Source organism: Erinaceus europaeus, chromosome 5 (assembly GCF_950295315.1).
Source record: "Erinaceus europaeus chromosome 5, mEriEur2.1, whole genome shotgun sequence".
In the NCBI taxonomy this organism is placed as follows: domain Eukaryota; kingdom Metazoa; phylum Chordata; class Mammalia; order Eulipotyphla; family Erinaceidae; genus Erinaceus; species Erinaceus europaeus.
The window spans coordinates 113104683-113121548 of record NC_080166.1 but is presented as its reverse complement, the minus strand read 5'-3'; the positions used below and the strand labels follow the sequence as shown (position 1 = coordinate 113121548).

Sequence of the window (16866 nt, the reverse complement as noted above, 5' to 3'; positions counted from 1 at the left end):
ATACATCGGAATTGGTTTAATTTATCCATACCAAGCCAGGCTTATTGTGACTGACTTATTCGTGAAACATTAATAAAGCCCCCTGTTGAGTTCTAACGCGATTATAATCTGACATCCTCACAAAGGACAGAAATAGAAAATATCTCTGATAGCATTACCCTAATGTTGGGTTCATCAATCATAATCTGCCCTTTTTAAAAATCTGTTTTAGAGAGAGCTTTTTCTTGCTTGTGCTCAGCTAATCTCATCCAGCCTCGATGAGCTGCTTCCTGCTGCTCGGGCCCATCCTTAGCCTGCAGAACACAGTGCACTGAGGCTCACAAAGGAGTGCTGTGTGGCTCTGCTTTTACTCATCTACACCCTTTATGAGATTTGCCTATTTAAAAAAATAGTCTTTGTCATAGGTAAGAATTTTCATGAGGATTATTACACTAAAATGAATGTTGTTCAAAATTTTTTATTTCTATTTAATTAATTAATTTATTATTGGAGAGAGACAGAAATTGAGGGGGGAGGTGGAGACAGAGAGGGAGAGAAACAGAGAGACACCTGCAGCTCTACTTCACTACTCGTGAAGTTTTCCCCTTGTAGGTGGGGACCAGGAGCTTGAACCCAGGGCCTTGAGCACTGTAGTGTGTACACTTAACCAGGTGAGCAACCACCTGGCCCCCCTCAAAAAATTTTTTTAGACAAACAGCATAACAAAAAATTGTTGGAAACCTTTTGCAACACTCAAAATTGAGTTTGTGGACCTGGAGAGACAGCATAGTAGTTATAAGAGACTTTCATTCCTCGGGCACCAAGGTCCTCAGTTCAATTCCCAGAAGCACAATAAGGCAGAGCTGAGAGAGCTCTGGTAAAATATAAACATATAAATATATTTGTTTGTGTGTGTCTGTCTATACATATATATCTACTAAATATATACACATATTAACTAAAAACAATAAGTTTGTATTCCTACTCAGCCACTTGTAAACTAGGACACCTTGAGCAACTAAGATACCCTTTTTTTAGAGGCCAGATGGTAGATCACCTGGTTGAGTGCAAACATTACAGTGTGCAAGGACCTAGGTTCAAAGTCCTTGCCCCTGCCAACAAGGGGGGGAGATTCACAAGTGATGATGCAGCTCTCTCTCTCTCTCTCTCTCTCTCTCTCTCTCTCTCCCTTTCCTCTTAATTTTTTCTATCTCTATTATATATTTTAAAAGACACTCTTTAAAAATATATATTTTATTTACTAGTGAGAGAAGAGCACTGCTCATCTGTGGCTTATGATGGTGCTGGGAATTAAACCTTGGACCTCAGAGTATGAGGCAGGGAAGTCTTACATAACCACTGTGCTGTCTCTCCAGCCACTAAGAGCACAGTGGAATTCAAGGGATTCATCACTGAGTGATATGATACTTCAAGTGAGCCGTGTGACTCTTGGAGGTAACAACATTACAAAAGAGAAAACATCAGGAGCAAAGGCCATGAGGCGGGAATGTGCTTGGCAAGAAAGACAGTGAACCAGGGTAGAGTGAGCACAAATTGCTAAGCCATTAGGGTATCAAATCATGCAAGGTCTGGAAGCCATTGTATGCACTTTGCATGTGTACTTGGAGTAAAATGGAGAGCCATCACGGTTCTCTGAACAGAAGTGTATCATGATCTTCCTTATGTTTTGAAAAGATTATTCCAACTGCAGGTTGGGAATGAATTCTTGAAGCGCAGGAATATCTGTTAAGAGTCATGAGAGAAGTAATTACTTCCAGTAGCCTCCTTCTACAGTTTCCTATCATTAAGCATTGGCTCTCAGATTTCTCTAGTCTTACAGAGACAGGGACAAGTGTGCAAGTGGTCTTGACAGAAGCAACAGATCAATCCACTCATTCTGGTAGAAATTTAAGCAGCAGAAAAAGCCAAGTCAAGATGTCTGGATTCTTCCATTCTCTCTCTCTCTCTCTCTCTTTCTCTCTCCCCTTTCTGGAAATCTTAAGCCTCTATATATCCTCGACGGCTAGTGTCTGACATATGGTGGATGGTTAGTAATTCAGGGAGTAAGAGCTATTAGATTATGTTGACCCGGTTGATTTGCATTTCAGTGGGAAGTGCTTCTGGAGAGCTGAGCAGTTTTCTTATCTATCACAGTTTTTCTGAGGTCTAGAACACTAAATAGGTGCACTATGTTGAGTGAATAAATAAATGTGTCCTCTTCTTGTGGTCTTTAGTTGTCACCAGCTCAAGAAACCCTCACAATCAGCAGTCCTCTCCCCATTCGTATCCCTTTAGCTTTTCTTCTCTGCATTGCCATTCATCACCTTCTAACATATTATCAATATGTGTTTTACCACTTTATCTTGGATTATGTCAGTCTTTTCCCTTTACTGTGTAAACTCTCTGGAAGGAATTTTAGTTTCCTTTATTCACTTACTATAATCCTAGAATCTAGAATAGCAAATGTCCAGTCACTAGTTGTTGATTAAATACATAAGCTTCTTTTCTAGCCCTATGCTTAGTCTTAACAGTTTTCCTTCTTCCTTTTGTGACCACCATAGTTCTCTCATCACTTAGTCAACCAGTAAACATTTACTAAACACTATTTAAGCTAAGTTAAGGCCTATGGCAAATACAAAAGAGGCTTAAGATCTAGTCCCTATCTCTAAAATATTTATATTCCAGTTGAGAATACAGTACTGCAAGTTTGAAGCAATTGAATGTTAATTGACACTTGCCATTATTTTGTATACTGTAAATTAAATGTACATTGATTTTGCAAATAAATTTGTACACATTGTTTTACTACCTTACACAAGTAAGTGTTGTTGTCACTGAAGTTTATAGAAGAAACCAAATAGTGTGAACTGGAGAATTTAGGACACAAAGGCTGGTCTTGAGTAAAAGGAATGGATATGACTTGAAGTAGGGGGTAAAAGTATATACACAAATTTTAAAAGAAGAAGGATGATGGAACCCAATCTTGAATAATTAGGGGTCAGATAATGTATTACATTAGGAGAAACTTGAGGAGATTTAAAATAAAAGACAGTGTGAACACAATGACTTCTAAAGTGTGTTCTATCAACAGCAGGCCAGATGGATTAGATTAGAGGAAGAGGCTAAAGTCTCTTGCAAGTGTCCTGGTAGATGGCAATGAGAGCTGTAACTATACTGTGAAAACAGAAGATGATGCTCTACTATACATCCAGTAAGCAGTCGATTACTAGACTGTTTAACCACCCCAGTAAAAATTAAAAACAAGTATCTCATCTTTATTTAAAATAACTGAGTTGTTAGCTGGGTAATAATAAAACTCTAATTTACTCATGAAAGGAAGCTAGCCCAGATACTACAGAAGTATGAAGGTAATGATCTGACTACCCACTTAATTTATATTAACTGTTTAGAGAATTCTTTTTAATATCAGAAGCAGACTTTTGAGGTGATGAGATAAATGGATGTTTTGAAATTATTCTTTATCTAGTCTAGGAGAAGGAGGTGGAAATTCAGTGACCTTTAATAAAAGAAATCAGAAGAAATTCTACAATTAATCCTTCCACTCTAGTTTTACATGCTAGAGGAGGAATTCTCAACCCTCTAATACCCATGAGACAAAATGAAAATTAGAATTAGGTAACTGTTACTCATCTAAGAGATATCCTTTCCAGTTTGAACCTCACTCTTTATTTCCTTCCTCTCAGATCCCTAGGGTAGAGTTATGGATTGGGAATTGGTTTATCTATACTTAAAGCAATTGCTTCTGCTTTTCTATATGCAAAGAGAGAGTATAGCAAGCTATTAAGACCATTACAAGCCTAGTAGCTTAGTAATCAGTATTTCTTTATATTTTCATTTATAAGAACAGACACTAAAATCTTATTTTAATATCTAAAATTAGCATTAAAACATGGTTTTGAAAAAAAACAGTAAATAGCATATACTTAGCAACAGATTAATACTGTAATGGAGTACAATTAAGAGTCTCCATTTCAGGTCTTAATTTTAAATAGTTCTTTAAGCTTTAATTAAGCAATATCTAAAATTTACTTTCTTGATATGCATTTGATTTAGAACCATATTTAGCATTGAAATTTTTTTATTGATTTAATTATGAATGACAAGTCTGTTGGATAACATTGAAATGTCCTAATTAGGAGTCCATTTTGCACAGTGACTACCTGAACAGATAATCTTTTAAGACTCTCTGTATAAGATACTAATTATAATTTCTTTTCTTTTAAACAACCAGAGGCAAAATTACTTGATAGTTAATTATTTGTTATTCGTTACTACTTCCTTGCAAACATAAAATAGAATAAGGTATAGGGGCCAGGCCAGGAGGTGGTGCACCTGGTTAAGCTCACACACTACTGTGCACAAGGACCCAGGTTCAAGCCCCTGGTTCCTACCTGCAGGAGAAAAGCTTCATGAGCGCCGAAGCAGGGCTGCAGGTGTCTCTGTGTCTCTTTCCCTCTCTCTCTTCCCATCTCTCTCTTCCCCTCTGCTCTCAATTTCTTTTATCTCTATCCAATAATAAATAAATAAAAATATTTCTAGAAAAGAAGAACATTTCCTTAAAAAATTAATTACTGTAGGGGCCGGGTGGTGGCGCACCTGCTTGAGTGTACATGTTATAGTGTGCAAGGACCCAGGTTCAAGCCCCCAGTCCCCACCTGCAGGGGCAGGTGTGTCTCTCTGTCTCTCACCCTCTCTATCCCTCCCTTCCCTCTCAATTTCTGACTATCTATGTCCAATAAATAAATAAATAATTAAAAGTTAAAATAAATCCATAGACAGGGTTTTTAAATTAAGAATTGTTAGAAACAATTGTGACCTGTTTTAAAATGAGATGAAATGAGTCCAAAGAAAAGTGCTGTCAACATCAGCAATGGAAGAAACAAAGATTAATAAGCCTTAAAGAAATTTAAGTAGGGGTCCGGGGGTGGTACACTCAATTGAGTTCTGCAAGGACACTGACTCAAGTCCACAGCACCCATCTGCAAGTGGTGAACCTGTCTGCAAGTGTCTGTCTCTATTCAATAAATGAATAAATAAATTATCATAATTATAAAATAAAATCTTGAAAAAAAGAGAAATATAAATAGTAGAATCATCCCATCCACTAAACTGTCTTAAGTTGTCTTAATTACTGGTGAGGCTTAATTTTCGGAGACAAAGGTTTCTTTTTTATGCAAGAAAAGTGACAAGCTATCTAGTTCATTTTATGAGAGCAGTGTGAACTTGATTCCAAATATATTAGAGAGGGAAAAGAAATAAAGCTATTTCCTGTATGCATATAAGCACAAAAATTCTAAATGAACCATTATTTAACAAGCCAACAGTGTGTTAATTATATATGAAATGTATGTGTCACACCAAAATAATTGGGACTTAACCATTTAAGATCAGAAATCAGTAAGAATGACCCCCGCATAGCTATTATTTGATAGTTCTCAAGGTTGAGAACAATTTTGTAGCAAAAAGAAAAAAAATGAAGAAATTACAGTTATAACTAATGAAGGCTGCCAGAAACAAAAATCACTTCTAAGAAATTAAATGCATTCCCCCCTCCCAACATCATAATATCTATTATGAAGAAAGGGGCTGGTGGAGAGAGAGAGAAGGCACAGGGAGGGAAGGAGGGGGAGGAGGAAGTTGAGGAAAGAAAAATGACTTTGCAGCTTCTTATTGGTTCTGATACTTTAAGTATTGATTATGTTGCTTTTCTTCATTTCAAATATTTATTTGGACATTAAGATGACATCAGTAAGTAAAGGAGTGTTTAAAAAATAGCATTAGAAAAACAAATTTATGTAATAATAATTATTAACTACAAAATAACGCAGAACCCATAGTACATGCCACATATGAATGAAAATACACCAAAATATGAGAAATCAACCCATTTATATAAAGCGAATGAATCAAAATATAGAAAACTATCTTTGGGGAGTCAGGTGGCAGCGCAGCGGGTTAAGCGCACGTAGTGCAAAGCACAAGGACCAGCGTAAGGATCCCAGTTGGAGCCCCCAGCTCCCCACCTGCAGGGAAGTTGCTTCACAGGTGGTGAAACAGGTCTGCAGGTGTCTTTCTTACCCCCTCTGTCTTCCCCTCCTCTCTCCATTTCTTTCTGTCTATCCAACAATGATGACATCAATAACAACAGCAATAATAACTACAACAATAAAACAACAAGGGCAACAAAAAGGGAAAATGAATAAACAGATATTTTTTTTTAAAAAAGAAAACTATCTTTGTAACATTAGCTTAACACTCAAGGAACATAAACATAGAGAAAAATTATTTAATTGTCTCAAATTAAGAATTGTTACTCGGGAGTTGGGCGGTAGCGCAGAGAGTTAAGCATAGGTGGCGCAAAGCTTAAGGATCCCGGTTTGAGCCCCCCCCCTCCCCACCTGCAGGGGAGTCGCTTCGCAAGAGGTGAAGCAGATCTGCAGGTGTCTATCTTTCTCTCCCCCTCTCTGTCTTCCCCTCCTCTCTCCATTTCTCTCTGTTCTATCCAACAACAACAACATCAATAATAACTATAACAATAAAACAACAAGGACATTAAAAGGGAATAAATAAATATATTTTTAAAAGAATTGTTACTCAGCAAAGAACAACATGGGCAAAGTTAGCAAAATGTTCCGTTTGAAAGTATGCACTTTCGGTGTTTTAAAACCAAGACAGTCTTCACCTGCAAGGGGGATGTTGTGCTGCAGTTGTCTTGCTTTCTCACTCTTTTTTATTTTATCTTGTTTATTTTATTTTGATGAGAAGAAGATACAGAAAGAAAGATACAGCAAGAGCATGACCAGAGCACTGCTTAGCTCTGGCTTATTGATGGTGCTTGGGATTGAACCTGGGACCTTTCGTACCTCAGGCGTGAAAATATTTTGCATAACCATTATGTTGTCTCCCACTTTCTCCCTCTCTATCTCCCTCACCTCTCCCAATTTCTCTCTGTCTCTATAAAAAATAAAGAAAATGTTTTTTACAAGAAAAGGTAGTAGTTAAATCACTACCCTTAAAAAATGCTAAATTAAACTAAAAACCAATAAAAATGAAATCTGTGACCCTATGCCATTCTTAGAAATCAAAAAAATAGAAGACAGAGTAATGTTTTATAAAGACACTGGCAAACAGAAGGAATAGCATTAAACACATAGCAGTCATTCCTGTGAGAAAGAGAGAAAACAAAGTAGGGAATGGAGGTAGAATGCAATATAAGCTTTAAAAACTCAAATTAATGAAAAGTCATTTCCTTCCATCTAATAATTGCTTTTGTTATTTTATTCAATACTTTATTTTGTTATAGCAGGATAATGACAAATATTATTAATTCATTCCAAGTATTACTAGTGGCATCTGTAAGATTTATTTGAACCATTGCAGCTTAACTGATTATGTTGGTAAAATGTTTCTTTTAAGAATACATCTGACCTCACAACTGTTTTGAATTTCTAGCAATACTTTTGGGCAATAGCTACTCATTCATAAGCCTCCTTTTTCTTTTTTCCTCGTTTATTCATACAGGTCACTAAAATATTACTAAGTCAGGATATTTTTTCCTGAATTAACTAGTTATAATTAATTTACAGAATAAAAAAGTTGATCATTCCAACATTATGTTTATAGGCAATATAGAATTCTAACGTCTCTAGTATTTTGTCTCATTTCTTATTATACTCTTAACTGTTAAGTTCAAGACAATGGGATAGAATATAGAAATTCTGTTTAATTTTAGTATGGAAGCTATCCTTTCATAAAAGTTGATTGTTTATTATTCTAAATGAGAAATAGCCATAATAATTGGGAAAAATACCAAACATTTTGGAAGAGTAACTCAAGAGGTTGAAAGGAATAAATTACCAGTTAAATGTGATCACAGAAAAAGCTGAAAAAAATGAATTACTATTTTACAGATTTTTTTTTAATGAAGTGCACTTTTCAGTGGGCTGACTTAGGAACCATTTACTAAAAATTAAAACAATTTCACATGTTGTAGTACCTTCGAAATAAGGGATATATTTCATAATGACCTCATTCATATATTTAATTATAACTGTAATTTAGAAAACTACTTTCTTTGGCTATGCACAGTTGAAATTTAAGAAAGTAGCTGTGCAGTTTTTGTTTATGTTTATTAAATCAGTGTGCTCTTAAAATCAAGAAGAAATTGATGATAAAAGAATGCAGTAACTAAGATACACAGGAAGCTGTCACTACTCATATGATGAACCAAATGCCATACCTACATGTCGGGAAACATCTGGAAAGCTTATGATGGCTTTTTAGGAAATGAAAAGCTCTTTTTTTTTTTTGCCCCCCCCCCCCCCGGACTGTGGAAACTTGGGATGGTTATTGACTCTTAGTAATTTAATTTCCAACTGGCAGGCAAACATCTAACATTGCCCAGTGATTCTAAAACTGTGTAATAGCAGAATTAATTCTTAGCAGAAGGAAAGCGTTCTCTACTATAGAGTCAGTGGTAGGACTTAATACTGGGAAACAAATGTATATCAACTCTTGTAATAAATGTTTTAGCCTCAAATTAATGTTTAAAATTATAAATGAAATTATTGGAAAGTGCATTAAAACAGGAATTTCAAAATATTCTAAATGTCCATATGCTTTGGTTAGAATTTAATATTAAAGTATGTAGTATGGGTATAATGGAACGATAAAAATTTAAGTGTTTTAGAAAGAAAATTTTCGTGTAGGTCTGTCTTAATACAGTTTTTGTTTTGTCATTTCTAATCATTACAGAGAATATATAAGAATGTAAAGAGCACAGTCTAACTTCATTTTATAGACTATTTCAGAACAAGAAGAGATAGGGAGTTTTGCTGAATCTGTTCAGTCTTTCAATTCTTTCATGATTCATTTCAGGCCCTGGAAAGTGAATTTGTGTCTTGCCAACTCCATCAGTGGATTGACCTCATATTTGGCTACAAACAGCGAGGACCCGAAGCAGTTCGTGCTCTGAATGTTTTTCACTACTTAACCTATGAAGGCTCTGTGAACCTGGACAGTATCACTGACCCTGTGCTTAGGGAGGTAGGTGTTGAGCCCCACATTATACTAAACATTTCTATCGTCTCTAAAGCACAAGTTTGACTTTCCATCTCTCGCTGTATAAATTTCCCTTTCAACATGACCTTTTAGATTTCAGGTTCTTGACAAATGTGGAAAAACAAATGTTAGATGTCAAAAACAAGTAATAAGACTGACTAGTAGACTGTTCCTTTTTGAATTGCAGATGTACAGAATGTAATTCAGTATCTCTATTTTATTCCCTTTATGCCAGGATCTTTGTTTTGCTTAATGCCTTGTGTGTGTTACTAGTTAGCAAAAGTCTTGCTGATAATTTAAATACGAGTCATTTGTATTATAATAACCTGCCATGAAGGTTTTTTTTTTCTTAGTAAGAACAAAATTACAACCTTTTAGGGAATACAATACGCATTAATAAAATAGAGGAGGTTATAGTATTTTATTCCCATATGTTCTCACCCTGAGGCTTTTATAGCTAACAGTTGGGAATTATGTGCTATACTATGAGTATACATATATTTCCAATGAAAATATCCATATTATTTAAATATTTTATTTAAAGATATTATTTAAATCACTTCCACATTGCACAGAATGACTTCGGATAGGTAAAAAGGGGGAAACTGCAGCAGCTGCCAGATAAGTGTTGCTGGAAGGAAGCTATGTCCCAGCCTCCCTTTCTGCCAGATAGCTGCCATCTGCTGCTTGCAAAACAAGCCATCATCTCTCCATTGCCAGTCAGTGGAGTGCTGTTATTTATTTTATAACTGTAGAGGTGGAGGACTGGTAGACGTGAGAAATAAAACTGTACAAGAAAAATCTGCATTCTTAAAGTTGTCTCTCCTCCATATATATATATATGAATGATACAAATATCTCCATTTGTATGGCTTTAAGCAGAGAGGAAGAGAGAGGAGAGAGGAGTCTCTAGAGCACTGATCATTAGACCCTTAAGGCTAAATACTCAAGAGCACATTGCCAACATATTACTAGATGCAATATTACACCATATTATACGTGCAGGAAATAGATTTATTGCCTGAAGTTAGGAAAGAGAAACAGAATGAATGAATGAGAGAAGTCATATTTTATGAAACGCATTGATGAAATATGGGATTTTTCTCTGCAAACCATTACACTCACCTATCACCAATTTTGTACAAATTAAAAATCAGATCATGTTGTACGAGAAAATTCCTAACTTAACTATCTTGACAGTGCACCTTTGATAGTGCACCATAATATCAATATGTACCCAATTCTTTTTTTTTAGAACCAGTGTATTTAGAATGAAAAAAGTATACTGAAATAACTTATCCTTTTATCCCAAGACTGATTCCAAATTTTTTAACTTTAAAATAACATAAACCTTTTGCTCTTGAATATTTTATCATATATTTTATCCATTATAAAACTCTGTCCCAATAAAGAAAGCAGCAAAATAATCCTCTTACACAAAATAAAAATATTTCAAGATTAATGTACATAATGAAAATGTATGGCAGCATTGAAATTGACAGAAAATTAGCAGATTTTTATATTTGTGAATAAAAAAGAGTAAAAGTAACAGAGAATTAGAATTTCTTTTTTTAAGTTTTTTATTTTCACTTGTTGCTTTATTTTAGTTTATTTTCCTTATATTTAATAGGACAGAGAGAAATTGAGGTGAGGTAGACAGAAACAGAGAAAGGAGAGACACCTGCAGCCCTGCTTTACTACCTGTGCAGCTACCACCTGCGCGTGGAGACGGGGCCTTGGAGACGGGGCCTTGAACCCAGGTCCTTGTTTATGGTAGCATGTGCACTCAACCAAGTGTGACATCGCCCAGCCTCAAATTTAGAATTTCTTTACACTAGATATAGTGTTTATTATTTGAAACCTATAAAACCACCTGATTCTACAAATGTCACACCATTCATTTGAACAGTGAAAATAAAAATCTATGTATAAACCATGAAAGTATAGAATTTCCTAGTAAAATCTTACATGAAAATGCATAATTTTTAGGATTTTTGTCGGGTGCCAGTGGCTCATACACAGTGTTTACTTATAATCTAGATAACCTGAACCATGTATCACTGCTCCTGATTACCTCGTAGTAATCCAGACTGGTGCACACAAAGCATCTTGGTTTGAGTCTCTCTCCTCAAAACTGATTGATAGAGCTCATACCTGGAAAACTGATTCTTCTTCCCCAACTAGCAGAGACACACACACACACACATACCAGCAGAAATATTTGCCCTCATCCAGTAGCCCTTTATTAATGTCAAAATTGCTTAAGTCCTTTAAGATCACTAAGCAACCACTTAATGCATTGTAGGCATGGCAGATCAAATGATGCCAGAAAATATGAAATGTCTCTCTCCACTTAGAATCTTTATCTCCTCTACCTTCAACTTGCCCATGCAAAATAAGCCAACAAACAAAAATTTCTACACTTAACATTTAAGATGAACTGGCAACAAATAAAGGACCACTTGAATCTGTGAGCTATCTTAATGTGCCAGGTCATGTAGCCCCAGAAACTCAGTTACTCTCAGAAAGGAGGAAAAATACATAGCATCCCTTTACCAACATAAAGGCAGTGGGTTTCTACTGTTACACACACACAAAAAGAGTCCTGTAGATAAGTAGAGTGAACTAGAACTTATTCATTCATTGATTGCCACTTATGCTCCTTTATGTATATGCTCCCCCTGTGATGAGGCCTTCTAAGAGGCATGTATCTTACAGACACCTATCACGAGGAGATGAGATGTTGGATCTATGTGTCAACAACTACACAGCAAACCATTACCACCACCACCCTGGTCCCTGATAAAGTGGAAAAAGAGTAAAAGCATCCATGTTGAGTTCTAGGAGATCTGTGAGAGTTGCTGTCTTCCTTAGTGGTCAGACACAAGCTGTGGAAAAAGCACTGTTCAAAATGTTAGCCCTTGTACTGAGTTCAGTACACTGCTTTTGTCTGATGGTTATCATAGTATTCTACTACATTTCACGTGAGTAAAACCAAAAGGGAGCCTATATAACAATTGTCTTATCCTAAATTCAGACTAGTCTAAGGAAGGTGTTTGTTTTCAATTTTTTAAAAGTGATTTTCTTTATTTTTGATAGAGACAGAAAGAAATTGAGAGACAAAGGGCAGATAGAGAGGGAGAAGAGAAAGATACCAGCAGGACTGTTTCACTGCTCATGAGGCTTCCTTCCATCCTGCAGATAGGAACTGAGGGCTTGAACCAGAGTCCTTGAGCACTGCATTGTTTATTTTATTTTATTTTATTTTCTACCATATTCTTTTTTAAATATCTAACCTGGTTTTTATAAAATACATTACTTGAGATTATTAATAAAAAACCAACTATTCCAGTGATTGCAATTAGTTATATAGTTATCTGCCACTATTTAAAAAAAAAACAACCTCAATTATGTTAAATTTACCTCCTAATTACTGCCTACATCACCTAGGTTTCCTTTTTTTTTTTTAATTGGGGCTTAATAGTTTACAGTATGTTTTTTTGACACATATAAGCCACAACCCTTTATCTCCTTATGATAGGTGTCTAGGAGCCTAGGAGACACTCCCCCCAACCTTCCCCATCATAAATCAGGATCCCAGTGTCCATCCTCTCCTCACTCCTGTTTCCCCAGAGTCCTTTGCTTTAGTGCAGTGCACCATACTCAGCCCATGTTTCACCCTATGTTTTTCCTTACTATCCTTTTTTTCTTAAGACCCCTGATTTCAGTTCTTAAACACTGATTTAAACAATAAGTATTTAAAACATGAATATGTCAAATTACCTTTTGTTAACAAGGAAAAAGCAAACCCATCACTTTGAAGTTAGTGCTAAGTTTTGCGACCTGGCTTTAGGTGATTGATTCATTCTTCTTTGACAGGTGAAATCATGAAGCAGCACTAACCACAGCAATTATGGCATTAAGATGTCAAGAAATTAGAGGTCAGAATAGCAGATAATTTTCTTCTCTGTGTCAGATTTAAAATTGACGTTCCTTGACAGCGTAGTATCTCTGGCTGAGAAAAATATGACAGCTTAACTTATTTTGAACTTGTAAAGCTGTAATTGATAATAAACTTTATCATGACAGCCTCTGGGCAGAAACATGACAGAACAGTTCTGGTACAAAGCTCTTCTTAATATGTAAACAGTAGATCTGTTGGATATTAGATGTTATTTAAATTGTCTTAGGTCTTGGCTTACATCATAATCTCCTAGACACTTTGCTTCACAGATGAACTCAGCTGGCTATTTGAGCAGTGTGCTTTTAAGCTTGATAATGAACATTTTTTTCTTCCCCATGTTTACATAGTAGTAAAAAAATGATGTGATTTGCTTTATATTGTCACTTAATCTAAGGGTGGTTGAGATTTCCCACCCTATAGTCTGCTTAAGAAATGGAATTTCCTGGTTCACCTGTCCAACATTTGTTTGTTTGTTTGTTTTTGTCTTTGCTACTCAGATTTCGTCCATACAGCATCAGAATCAGCATCATCTGGAAAATTGTTAGAACTAATTGTTACTAAATAAAAACAATAAAGTTTCTCAGTTTTGCTAAACCACAAAAAGAAAAGAAAATCCCCCAAGGACAGGGGTAGATAGCATAATGGTTATACAAAGAGACTCCCATGCCTGAGGCTCCAAAGATGTCCCAGGTTCAATCCCCGCTGCTCAACCATAAGCCAGAGCTGATCAGTGCTCTGGTCTAATTAATTAATTAATTAATTAATTAATTAAAGAAAAACAAAAACATCTCTTGGGTGATCTCCAATCTGAGGCCATAGGGATAAAATGTTGGACTCTTAAGAGTGAGATTCAGAGTTTGACTCCTTGCATTGCATATACCAAAGTGACGTTTTGCTTCACTCTTCATTCTCTTTCATAAATAAATGAATAAGTAAATCTATCTACAAAGAGAGTTCAGGCAGATTTATTTGGTGAAAAAAAATCTCTGCAGGCATTCCATATACATTCCTAGTTTTTAAAAAAGAAAGCAATTAATTTAACTTAACACTCTTAGGAAATAATTTTTTCAGGGAAACCAAGCTATATATTATCAGCCAGATTTGGGTGAGATCTTCTGATTATCAGTCAGACTTTTCAACCCTACAATTTTCTAGGAATTAAAAGCAGAAGTTTTGCTAATATTTACTGCTTTTATATATGATGTAGTTTCTGACTTGCAAAATCATTTAAATTTTTTTAAAGGCAACCTTGTGTGTGTTTCCATTTCACTAATTTAAACCATAGGATTTTTCTTTTTGGTTTTTGTTGTTGTTGTTGTTGTTGTTGTTGTTGCTGTTGTTGTTGTTATTGCTTATCCTCTCAAATTAGTTACAGCTTTCAACTCAGTAGAATTTCTCCCAGTAATTATAGAAGAAAAAAAAAAGACGATTTCGGGAAATTTGTATCAGTAACTTTGTTGATCATTTGCTTTAATCACTTCTGAGAAAACCTATGTCTTATAACAATCTTTATGAGTTCAAAAGGCACTATTGTATTATGCCCTCACTCACAGTTGATTATACAAATTGCTAATTAAATACCACAACTTGCTTTTACTAGGCTTTTATAAAGAATAGAAAATGCTTAATTGTAAAATTGTTGCTTGAAGCTATCACACTTAAGATCTTGGATTGTAATTATCCAAGTCTGCCTGTCTTAGAATAGAACTGTATGGTATATGGCAAACAAGAAAGAATGTGGAAACTAAGTAATAGGTTATATCACATCTCATCATTATCATCTGAGTGTCATTAGAAGAGTCATTTTACTTTTATGTATATTTGATTTCCCACATAAGAAAAGCACAGCAAGTTTTAGGGCCATATTTGAGGATCACATTAGAAAGGATATGGGAAATTTTAAAAAAGGAAGTATATGGGAAAAAACTTTATTTAAAGCACAACACAGACATTGATTATTGTTGCCTAAAAAGCACAATTACATGAAATATCTTAGAAGAGTTTTTGTTTTTGTTTTAGTAATTTATTTCTCTATATCATCGTATCTACAGTTGACATTTCCAGAATGAAAAATGATTTTAATTATTTGTTTTTGACAGTAAAAAGGACATATTCACAACCTACCATACAAGTCTATTATGCTGGAAAACCATTAACATGTGGGCCATGCAATATTTATTTATTTATACATATGTATATATTTATCTGTTTATTTAAAACATTCAATATATTTCAGTATCACCAATAATCATAGAAATGTGGCATTTTTAGTTCAATTCTCTGTTAGTATATTTCCTGGCCTCCTTGGATTAGATTTTCTTCTTTTATCTCTTTCTTTGATGTGACAGAAATAACAAAACATTCCTTTGGATCGTCTATGGTAAAAATATGCCCATAGGAAGCAGAATAGATCATTCCAGTTTTCACTTTATTTTCTTGCTGAAATATTTTTGCTACTACAGAGAGCTGACATGATAGGGCTGTCAAGAAGCAACAAGACAGATGTGTCTTTAACCAAAGCAGCTGCAATGCTGCTTCCCTTGAAGATAAGCTCATAAGGTTTCTCAGAAGGAAAGTTAACCCCCTTTTTACGCAGATGATATGAATGAAGGTATTCAGAGTAACAGTAAGGATGGCCTAGGCTACAGCCATTGCTATTCTTTCTTTGAATTCCTCATCCATTGCCTTTTCCTTTCCACGTTATAACTTCTTTGATCTGTCAAGAGATATCAGCATCATTCTTCAGTGAAGTACAGCATAATATCCACTTACAAGAGCCATAATGCCTAATTGCCTTTTAAAATTACTTATTATTTTTTAATTTGATAAGAGTGAAAAGTCGAGAAGGAATAGGAGACAGAGAGAAAAGGACACGTCTGCAGCACTACTTCCACTGCTCATGAAACTTCTTCCCCTCTATTAGTGGGGGCCAGAAGTTTGAACCTGGGTCCTTGTTCATGGTAGCATGTGCTCTCAACCAGGTATGCCACCACCCAGTTGCCTAACTGTCTTCATATAAGATGTTCAGGGTAATTATTCTGAGGCATATTACAACACACTTAGGAAATTAGGGGCAAAGATTTCTTAAAACAATCTAACCATCCCTATAATTACTGAATGCTTTATTAAGTTAAAATATGTTAAAAAAAAAAAAAAGTCAAAAGTAGGAATGGGAGCATGCCTGCTTTGCCACATGGATTTGAGCCCCCCCCCCCCACCACTGCTGTAGAATAATCTCCTAGGCTGTAATGTCTTTCCCTCTCTGTCTCTCACTTCTATCTGAAAAAAAAAAAATGTAGTAGTGAATCACTGGAGATAACAAAAAGGGAAGAAATTGCAAAGTAAAATTAAATCAGAAAGAAAATTCCTACACTTTACACTACTGGAAATAGGGTCCAGGGGGTGACACAGTTGGTTGAGTGCACATGTTACAATGCACAATGACCTGGGTTTAAACCCCTGCTCTCCACCTGCAGGGGGCAAGCTTCACAAGTGGTGTAGCAATGCTGCAGAAGTTGCTCTCTCTCCCTCTCTCCCCACCTCTCAATTTCTCTCTGTCTCTATCCAACATAAATAGATAAAAGTAAATGAATTACTAAGATGTAAGTATATATTAAGAAGTCTCCAAATTTAAAGATATATTTGGAGAACAAGATAGTATGATCTGCAAAACAAGGGTTATGTTCAAAGGTATTTATTTCTCAGCCAGTAATAAGGCTATGTTGCAAAACATTTTTTTTTTGATGAATAACATTTCTATATATAAATCAGTATCAAGGAAATTAATGGCACACATTTAATTTTGATTAGTGAATAAATCTTTAATTTTGGTTTATCTTTCT

At 35.3% G+C, this 16866-nt stretch overlaps 1 protein-coding gene across 6 annotated transcripts in view; it reads left to right on the top strand.

Annotated features, from left to right (window-relative positions):
- Window positions 1–16866, top strand: part of NBEA (neurobeachin) — a 546841-nt gene that overhangs the window by 484829 nt on the left and 45146 nt on the right. For all 6 annotated transcript variants that reach the window (XM_060191623.1, XM_060191622.1, XM_060191624.1 and 3 more), the window contains one exon: window positions 8878–9045. In XM_060191623.1, coding sequence (XP_060047606.1) covers window positions 8878–9045 — 168 coding nt within the window. The remainder of the gene's footprint in view (window positions 1–8877; window positions 9046–16866) is intronic.